The following is a 10,060-nucleotide window of genomic DNA, read 5'->3' as shown; positions in this document are numbered from 1 at the left end:
TAACATTTTTAAATGCACTATAGAATTACGTTTTTTTTTTTTTTTCCTGGAACTGCAGTAAACTGTAAGTGCAATAAATGGTTCATGACATAAAAGCTGTTTTCTTTTTTTCCGAACATTTTTTATTTCAGAACACTAAAGTTCACTCATATAAGGCATGCACATATAAAGTTACAGTACAGTAAATATAACATATAAATCTTAAAGACTTACATAGTCAGATACGTAAATGACCTTTAAATGAACAGATGAGTCATACAAAATGAAAAGAAAAAATACAATAAATAAGTAGTCCCATACTGAAACGATGCTTGTAAATCCTGATCTATTAGATGAGGTGGAGACGCTCAACAACATAAATAGTGACAGGTAAATAAGTCTAAAATGTAATAAAACAAATGTGAGCAAACAGATAAAGGCAAAGGATGGAGGCAAATGGTTAATAAAATCTAGGCACAATCAATAATGGCAACCTTTGCACTTTCTCTGTCCCTTTTTCTCCAGACTATCTTTGGTTCAACAACATTCGGGTTGAGCTAAGGCACTAGAGGATGCGTTTGCCTATGCTTGCATATATAGCTTACACGTAACATGATCTAATACAGAAGACCAGTTTCTATGTTTGAAGATGAGATGAGCTATTAGTGCCAAAGGCTATACTCTGCTCTGTGGACATCCAGGACAGGGACTGGACTTCATTTGCTTTGGGGAAACTGGCCCCAACAACTGTTATCACCTTCCCAGCACCACCTTAAATATGTCTATTGAAAATCCCACTCATAATGCTTCTTGTATATAACAATACCATTGTGGATTATGAGGTTTATGTTCTCTCTCAAAAGAAAAGAGTTCACATGTTATGTACCTTATATAAGCATAATCTTGCAAAACATTACCTATTGCCTCATTTGTGGCTTATACTTTATGTCTAAGTGATGATTAACTGCATTGCACATTCGGTTGCCTCCTGTTGCTCACTGAATCAAGCTCTCGTCATGCATGATGGTGTCGAAACGTCAGATCAGAGAAGGTAGGAGTCTTCATTTTAGGAGTGAATTGGTTGGCTGTAGGAACAGTGGCCTTTCCTGTGGAACAGACGGAAACTTGAGAATCGGTTCTTACAGTTCTTGTTTTAAAAATATATTTGAAAGTATTGTTAGCAGGACAGAAAAACATTCACCTGCATATTGCTGTCGAGCACTCATAGTTGTTCTGGCAGTAGGCGCCGTGAGGTTTAGTACCCATGATCCTCCATAACGGGGTCGTTCGAGCTGTTCTCTTCAGTGACCTCTGAACTTCCTGCACAGAGGTTGAAGGTGTGTCCGACTTTGGCACAGGACTGCAGGTCACCTGAAACACACACTCTAATAAAACGCTAGATCTGTTTCATAAAAGAGATCAAATTCTATAACTGTTTCTTCATAGTTTATGTTATGCTTTGAGTATTAGTCATAAATATAATATAAAAAAAGCAATAATATAAAAATTATAATACTTAATATAATTTACTATCGTAATATTTTAGGTCATCTAGAGTATTTTTCTTAATTCCAAGTGAACACAATAACATAAATATCAAAAGTCAACCGTTTACAGAGCTGTGAACAAATACCTTTTTTTAATTATTAAAAATAAGAAAATGAAAAGTTATCATAATTACCTGCTGGACAAGCACCAAACACACCAGGCAGCAGGCGAGAAGAGCCCCTCTGTGATTGTGATCCTGCATGCTGGATGAGAAATGTTTCAGTAACACTGACCACAGAGACGATGTACTGTCTTATATACCCTCCAGTCAGCAGAAGAGAGACTCTCCCTCATCCCTTTCTCTCTCTCTCTTTCTCTTTCTCTGCATCTGTCTCTCTGCTTTTTCATTATCAGATGTGGCACATGTTTGCTTAATGTTTGTGATCTGGATAAGCTGTCCTCCGGGGCTCTGGGTGAGAATGCAGCCAGAGTTGAGAGAAGCAAGGGATAAGAAAGAACAAGAGGAATGAGGGACAAGAACAAAAATCAGTCATATTTTGGACATGTGCTTGTCAGCATTTTAGAGTTCAGTGATGTTTTACCAGAGTTTATTGAACTGTACATTTTAGACAGCTATGCAGTGGTATTTACAAATATAAAAACAGGTTTAAATGTGTAGTTGAGATGATATACGATTCTAAGGCCACCCTGTTTCTTCAAAGTTCATTTCACATAATTCTTCTGTCTCCCTTTTATCATATATACATGCGCAGGGGCCTTGAAAAAGAACAGTGATGATTAGAGGATCTGCTGTGTTTTAATGAGGAATAACAAATGGACAAAAAACACAATGGAAAAAAAAGTTGCTGCAAAAATGGCAGACATGAGTCGAACCACTGATCCAGCTCATCACAAAGGTTCCGCACTGACTCATGGTGTTTACTGGAAATGGTGCTGCTTATCATCTTGGGATTGGCATGTACATAATACCCAGCACTGTTTCATAAGCTGGTGGCCTTGTTTTACATATTTCTAGCATGCTCCCTGTATTGCTCATAATATTGTGATAGAGCTCAAGGTTGGAATTTTCTAAGTTCTGTGAGTTCCTTCTTGAGCGAGACGCAAACATGATCAAGGTTGCATCTAAATCTATATTGGTTAAGTGTTTATTGAGGTCAAGCTCAGCATACTGGGCTCCTGACTACTACACTTTTACAACTTGCTTTTCTTCTTTATGCTTGAGGTGTTTACACTTTGTTCAAACATTTTTGGTTTTTAAATAATTTATACTTTTATTCAGAAATGACATGTTAAATTAATCAAGGGTGACAGTAAAAACATTTATAAATGTTACAAAAGTTTTATATTTCAAGTAAATTACTTTTTTTTTTAGCTTTGTGTTCATCAAAGAATCCTAAAAAAAATTTACCATGCTTTTCACAAAAATATGAAGCAGTGCAACAGTTTTCTTAATTAAATATATATATAAATTTATAAATCATATAAATAATGTTTCAAATAATTTATTTTACATTGTTTATTTATATTTATGTTTATGATACAAGGGGGAGAAAAACAACAAACAGACGTTGCTGGATAGTAATGCTGAATAATAAAATAAATAAATAAATATTCATATTATTACATAAAAGTAAAACACCAAATACATTTCTGATGAAGTCTTACTAACCCCAAACTTTGAACAGCAGTGTATAGTTAATAAATCTGAATTATTTTTTTATTCACAAAGCCAGAAATCCTGGCTAAGACATTACTTGTGTAGTCAAACTTGTGACACAAGGTGTGTGATTCATGTCACTGAAAACATATTGCAAGTTGCAGCATTTGAAATGTAAATCTAGCTTGACAAAAATAACCTTTGAAACATTTAGCAGACTTCAGTAATCAGCATTAATGAACAGAAAACCACCAATCATGTGTTTATAATGATCAGTACACGATCTGTATCTAGCTCTACCTGCACAGACGTGACTCCTCTCAGGTCACTGTTAGTATCACACAAACTAGCAGTTTAAAATGCAAATGAATTCACTTTACATAGATTCAATGAACAAACCCTGAGGGTTTTGTGGAGATAATTCTGTGAACTGAACAACAGATTATGGAGCAATACTGGGACATCCTATCATTTGAAAAAGATAAGAGACTACATTTCTTCCATCAGTAACCTTAAGAAAACTTTTGAGGAATTCAGCTGCAGGGGAAGAACTACTGTATATATCCATTATACTAACCATCTATATCAAATGAAGACAATTCATTGAGGTGTTCCTTCAGTGCTCCCAGGTCAAGGACTGTGATCGCTGTCCCTGTTTGGCATGTTTGTCAGTTTTGGCACTTAGTCAAAAGATTTCAGACAAAGTACATCATCCCGCTGGGAAGTGAAACAATTATCAGTTGCCAAAGAGGAGAAAAGGGCCTCGGCAGATTCATCCCGTTTTATTCGCTTTATAAAATATAGTCTACCTGTACATACGTCTGTGCATCTGTAGAAAAGGAGTTGAACTGTGACTCATGTAATTCAGTTCTAACTTCTCTGCTCCTCTGTGACAGAAAAATTGGAAGGTCAGTCACATCATCTCTAATTAATCACATCAAGTTTATATAAAGGTTAGACAGACCTTCTGACCAACATAAAATGAACAATAAGGTTTTTTTAAGAGTAGATAAATCTTAAATTGGCCTCATCGCAAAGCAGAATATTCAATAATACACAGACTTAGACATATGAGGTTTCATTTGTGCCAAAAAGGAGTTTAATGTTTGTGCATTTGTCCATGTCTACAATTATTTTGCAATTGTAAAGATAAATTAATAAATGATGATGTGTATGTTCTTTGTTTATGCCATCTTGTTTCTTTCATTTATGGAATACTATTTCCAAAGGTTATGCCATATGTTTGTGCCAAAAAAAACAATGTTTGTTTAAAAATATATATATATATTATGACAAAGTATGAAGATTAAACCTCTTTAGATTCAAGTTTACAGAGCAGAAAGAAAAATGTCTCTAAGTTTTAGAAACCTTGTTATTATAATCTGTAAAATGTGTTAAAAGAAGTAAAACTAATCTAAATGCACATCAAGTAGGACGACACAAGCAGACAAAAACAAACAGAAAAAAACAGTAGACATACATGCACTGTACAGAGAAGTCAGCTTTTTGGGACAAATGGAATGGCATAGAGACTTTTGACTTTTCCGTTCTTATGGGAAATTTAAGTGATGTTTTGTTGTAAGACACTATAGTATGGTTTCCTTTATTTCTAGCTTGAGATCCCAGACCTTCTCTATAAAGTCCACAGACCATAATCCATATTTCTGATCGCACTTTTCAAAGTGTTTGGAATAACATGGAGATGACAGGATGTGTATTTTTGGGTGAACTGTAAACAGTAAGAGCTGCTCTATATTAACAGGTTTTGGCTAATGACTTCTACCTGCTCAACTTGTTGAGGACCGTTCACAACCTTTTAAGTTTCTGTAACGTCTTCAAGCCTTTATCTGATCGGCCACCTCGGTTACTGTCACCTCCGTCACGGTTTCCGTGTCCGTGATTGTGATTGTCAGTTCTACAATTGAGACGCTGTGTGGCGCTGTTGAGCTGCTGCATTGATTTCTTATTTCCTTCTCGGGTTAAAACGTAAAACGTGTACATTTCAGGTCCAAAACGCCACACAGAGCAAACGTTGCTAGTATTCTGCATTTGTGTAAATGTGTTTTTTGGTACACAATTTTGTAGGCATTATAGCATTAAGACATTGTTCAAAACATTCCTCCAGTACATCAACATCTTGTCCTGATATTGCAGAGAGGCTAAACACTTTTGCATAAGATTCTGAATGCCCTTTCACCCACATTTACACCACCTCTATAACATCAAAGAAGCCAGTTCAGACCAGAATTCCTGCAGACTTCTGAGATTTACTAAAGCTGAAAAAAAAAAAATAAGGGGGCGCTCTCTACTCACCAAATATTAACATAAACAAAAGAGAGAGAAATGACCACACAACAGGTACATGTAAGTTTGCTTTCTTTTTTTATACAAAACAACCATTTTATTTCATCATCTTTCATCATGGGATTAAAACATTCATTTAAGTGCATGGACTTCAGTTTCTCCTCTATGAAATGAATCTATGAAAGGCTCTCTTTCATATACTTAATGGATGTCTTCTTCGGGGTAGTGCAAAATTGGCATTTGCTCCTTTTCTCTGCTTGCTTTTGAATGCCGTGCCCTTTGCTTTCAGAAAGAGAATACAAATGCAAGAGACACAACAGCATTAAAGCCTATAATACAACAGACAGGGCTCTCTCATGCTCCATTATTTTTCTTCTCCATTTTCCTATTTTCTTTAGACAGACTTTTCAGTACAGTGTCTTTAATAAAGTGCCAAGATTTTCCATCTCCATTCCCCTCCATAAATACATAATGAAAGATTTAACATTAATACACACAAGACAGAAACCAATGAACATACATAGAGTAAATAGAAGAAAAAAAATTAATTTACCAATCAGAATCCATTTGTTCATACCTACATCCCCAAACAGTTGGGTACTGCGAGAGATGAGACTGAATTGATCACTCTCCACAATTCAAGTATTACAGAAACCTCTCTGTGTGAATGCTGTTAGTACTGCACGAGAAATGGCAAAAGGCAAAATCAAACCCAACATTGCCATTCCTTTTCCAACTGTGCTAGTACAAATTCACATTGTCCATTAGGACCATTTAGTTCTTGTCCTTATCTGACCTTGAGCCCAAAGTCATCTGCAGGTGCAGGAGTCTGCAATCATGTCTTCATATTCTTTATAAACTATGTTTCCGTTCTTCTCCATCATCAGCACACTGACAGGTTTGTATTTATAAGGAACACAAGAGGGCAACGGGATATCTGCCGCACCAAGCTCGCTGATTAATGTCTGCATGATCGCGTGGTTGGGTGAATTGTAGCCGTAATGCAGGATACGAGGACAGTCTCCCATACAGTAACGAGGATTGTACTTGGGGGGTGCAATGATCCAGTGGTCCCATCCCAAATCTTTGAAGGCCACAGGGTAGGAGTGCAGCTTGCACTGGTTTTTGGCCACACTGTTCAGCCCTTGCTTGTAGTTGGGAATGTCAGAGACGATGCTCCCAGCTTCCTTGGACCGACGGGTCCTGGGGCGAGAAAGGGGCGTGAAGTGCTTCCCCCATTCCACAGGCTGCTTGTTCTCCTCCAAGAAGAGCAGCAAAACTGGAGCTCGAAGATGGTGCTGAGGTGGGAAGTGTTTCCGTTGTGTAATGGACCTGGCGTGTGCTTGTTGTGTGCATCGATAATGGGCAAAGAGGGACACATGGCCATCTTTCGACTCGGACACGTGTCTTGTGACATCAGATTCGGTCCACAGGCTTCGAGGACCCATGACGACACGGTCTCCTGCAGGAAGATCTTGAAGTGACGTGACTCTTGCCTCACAGATAAAAGAAAGATGCGATGACACAGGCGACCTTAGGTGCATAAAAGACGCCCTCACCAATTTGTCCAACGAGAGGTTTTCCAGTTCATATTTCACTGTGTAGGTATACTGAAGGTCTAGTCCAGAGGAGGGGTTACAGATAGAAGAGAGACAAAGAAAACAAATAATCAGACAATAGGCCTCTATATTTTAATAATGTAAGGGCTACACTGCTCAGTACAACTTAAAAATAAAGATTACAATAAGAGTTTTAATGCAGAAATGCTATAAAAGAACCATTTCAGGCTCCCAAAGGAACCTTTCATTGAACAGTTTGAGTGTGAAGAATATTTTAACCATCCGAAACAGACTGGTCCACTATATTTGTGCAATAAAAACATCCATAGATGTTAAAGGTTCTTCATGGAACATTAGAACTTTTATTTTAAATGCGAATAAAAGAATTAAGCACATCTTCTAAAACATAAGGCATAATGTGTTCTAGATCTACTTGTGAAGTATGTGTATGAGATAAAGATAAAGAGTTATTTACCGCTTGAGGTCGGGATAAAGTGTTTTTCAGTGGTGGACGCTTGAAGCAGTCTCACAGTGTTGGAGCCGAATAACTTGTGCTGTTTGGGTCGTCCATCTGCATCCGCCGCGATCCTGTATAGACGTAACATGAGTCGCATAGCTTCGTCTTCAGTTTGGCTTTCTTTGAAAGGTCTAAAATAAGAGTTCCTCTGTTTGGGGTGTCGATTTAGGCGACCTTCTGTATTGGTGACGCCAAACTGGGTCGGAGAGGCCATGTTTCCGGCCACGCGCGTAGAAATGTGCAGCACAAACAAACAGAGTCTGAGACAGGTGTGACTGCTGGTAGCCTTCATGTTCAGCCCCTCGTATAGACGAGTGCCACCTGAAAGGCTACCATCGTCTAAGACAATCAGCGGCCGGAATTCAACCTAAACATCACCTGTGACCTGAAGGTGACAACCTTTTTGCGGCGCAGCTAATCGTGTGACGTCATGCCCAATTACCTATCTGACGTCGGCGTTGATTTCGTGTCGATACGTTTCGCTCCTGCGTGCAGAACACAGTTCCCCTGCGTCCCTATCTGCCTTAAATACTATGGAAAATTACTAATATCACACTGGGACGCAGGTTTGGTCTTTACAGGAGACCTATTTAACCCTAAAAGGGGCGAAGTAGCCTCGGGGTACAAACTCTGAGAAGCTTTGGGGAGAAGAACTGAAAGTTTAGGGGTCTTATTTCTTGTTTTCATTTTGTTGTGAATATTTAGGTGAGGTGACATTATTCGTTTCTACATTCTTTGTTTAGCTCACAAATCTACTCACCCTCCAAAAGTTGATGTATTTATACATGTTGTGTGACTTGGGGACTTACCTGATTAAAAAGCTGTTCAGCATTAGCTTATTAGGTTTACACTGAAATTGTATTAATTTAATGCTTACTCTTTTGCAATCTGTCTCTAAATGTTTGTATCTCAGAGGATGTCGCCCTTTTAGGGGTAGGCTATAAATCAAGATATAAAAACATACTGTGTGATTTTGTGGCTTGTGTTTTAGGATATCAAATATTTTGGTAATCTTGACAAACATTTGTGACCCTGGAGCACAAAACTAATCTCAAGTAGCACAGGTATATTTGTGGTAATATTCAACAATACAGGTCAAAATTATAAATTAGTTTTTTTTATGCCAAAAATCATTAGGACATTAAGATCGTGTTCCATTAAGATATTTTGTACATTCCTACCATAAATATATAAAAACTTAATTTTTGATTATTAATATGCATTGCCAAGAACTTAGCAATTTTCTCAATATTTAGATTTATTTATTTTTTGCACGCTAAGATTCCAGATTTTCAAATAATTCACAATGTAATCCGTTATTTTATCAAAATAAAACAAAGTATTGAAATACATGCTATTAGTATAATATCTGCTATATACAAACAATAAGACATGGCAGTCTAAATAATGTGTATATAATGGAGTGTTTCTTTATGGAGCTTTGACACACTGAATGAAAACATTAAAGTTAAATGAAACATTTAACTTTTCGCAAACAAAGTAAAAATGCACATGTGAAATCAACACAGACAGTCACATTTGTTTTGTTTATATCTGATATTTATTGACAGCTGTGTGAAATCATTAACTCTTTTTGTGTGCTTTATAGGTAAAATTTACAAATGTTCATTTATTGAATCACTATTAGTAGTATTAAGTATTAATTAGTATTATATGGTGGTAAAAAATATATATATAAAAAAAAGGTGAACCCTACAATAATTTAGTGTAAAAAACCAACAGAAATAATGGTTTTATTTTGTATTCAAAATAATAATAATTATAAAATTAAAAATATTTTCCTTTTTTCACATAAAACAACCTCCTTGACAGCAACCAATCTGGCTTCAGAAGTGGACATTCAACTGAGACTGCCTTGCTCTCAGTTGTTGAAGCCCTAAGACTGGCAAGAGCAGAATTCAAATCTTCAATACTTATCCTGCTTGATCTGTCCGCTGCTTTTGACACGGTTAACCACCAGATCCTCCTATCAACCCTACTGGCAAAGGGCATTTTCAGGATCTGCACTCCAGTGGTTTGAGTCAAACCTATCAGTTAGGTCCTTCAAAGTAACTTGGAGAGGTGAGGTGTCCTAGTCACAACATCTAACTACTGGGGGTGCCTCAGGGCTCAGTTCTTGGACCACTTCTCTTCTCTGTCTACATGGCATCATTAGGTTCTTTCATTCAGAAACATGGCTTTTCATACCACTGCTATGCTGATGACACTCAAATATACCTCTCATTCCATCCTGATGATCCAACGGTAGCTATTCGCATCTCAGCTTGTCGGACAGACACTTCTTGCTGGATGAAGGACCTCACCTTCAACTCAACCTTACCAAGACAGAACTGCTTGTGGTTCCATCAAACCCATTGTTCACAATTTCACCGTCAAGTTAGGCACATCAACCATAACTCAGCGAGAAAAACATAAAAACAGCCCAAAACCTTGGAGTTATGATTGATGACCAGCTAACTTTCTCAGACCACATTGCTAAAACTGTCCGGTCCTGCAGATTTGCTTTATTCAACA

At 37.3% G+C, this 10,060-nt stretch overlaps 2 protein-coding genes across 2 annotated transcripts; both read right to left on the bottom strand.

Moving 5' to 3' along the window:
* Positions 1-99: 99 nt before the first annotated feature.
* On the bottom strand, positions 100-2,185 carry LOC127962563 (liver-expressed antimicrobial peptide 2-like). Its single transcript, XM_052562178.1, has 3 exons — positions 1,661-2,185; positions 1,181-1,350; positions 100-1,085 (listed from the first exon to the last, which is right to left on the bottom strand). The coding sequence occupies exons 1-3, from the start codon at positions 1,727-1,729 to the stop codon at positions 1,046-1,048; spliced, it is 279 nt and encodes a 92-aa protein (XP_052418138.1). The 5' UTR covers positions 1,730-2,185; the 3' UTR covers positions 100-1,045.
* A 3,325-nt stretch (positions 2,186-5,510) lies between these two features.
* LOC127962560 (bone morphogenetic protein 15-like) lies at positions 5,511-8,179 on the bottom strand. Its single transcript, XM_052562172.1, has 2 exons — positions 7,484-8,179; positions 5,511-7,067 (listed from the first exon to the last, which is right to left on the bottom strand). Exons 1-2 carry the CDS (start codon positions 7,815-7,817, stop codon positions 6,259-6,261), a joined length of 1,143 nt encoding a protein of 380 aa, XP_052418132.1. The 5' UTR covers positions 7,818-8,179; the 3' UTR covers positions 5,511-6,258.
* Positions 8,180-10,060: the final 1,881 nt, after the last annotated feature.

This window comes from Carassius gibelio, chromosome B7, assembly GCF_023724105.1.
Source record: "Carassius gibelio isolate Cgi1373 ecotype wild population from Czech Republic chromosome B7, carGib1.2-hapl.c, whole genome shotgun sequence".
In the NCBI taxonomy this organism is placed as follows: Eukaryota; Metazoa; Chordata; class Actinopteri; order Cypriniformes; family Cyprinidae; genus Carassius; species Carassius gibelio.
Note: the sequence above shows the minus strand (reverse complement) of the source record. Positions and strands in the feature narration are given on the sequence as shown.

What these genes read in the sequence shown, in the direction of transcription:
- LOC127962560 (XM_052562172.1), bottom strand. Translation starts at nt 7,817, where the DNA reads ATGAAGGCTACCAGCAGTCACACCTGTCTCAGACTCTGTTTGTTTGTG. An exon ending in CTTTATCCCGACCTCAAGCG is followed by an intron (nt 7,068 to 7,483) that starts GTAAATAACTCT and finishes CCTCTGGACTAG; the next exon opens with ACCTTCAGTATACCTACACA.
- LOC127962563 (XM_052562178.1), bottom strand. Translation starts at nt 1,729, where the DNA reads ATGCAGGATCACAATCACAGAGGGGCTCTTCTCGCCTGCTGCCTGGTG. An exon ending in GTTTGGTGCTTGTCCAGCAG is followed by an intron (nt 1,351 to 1,660) that starts GTAATTATGATA and finishes TGTGTGTTTCAG; the next exon opens with GTGACCTGCAGTCCTGTGCC. An exon ending in TGCTCGACAGCAATATGCAG is followed by an intron (nt 1,086 to 1,180) that starts GTGAATGTTTTT and finishes TCTGTTCCACAG; the next exon opens with GAAAGGCCACTGTTCCTACA.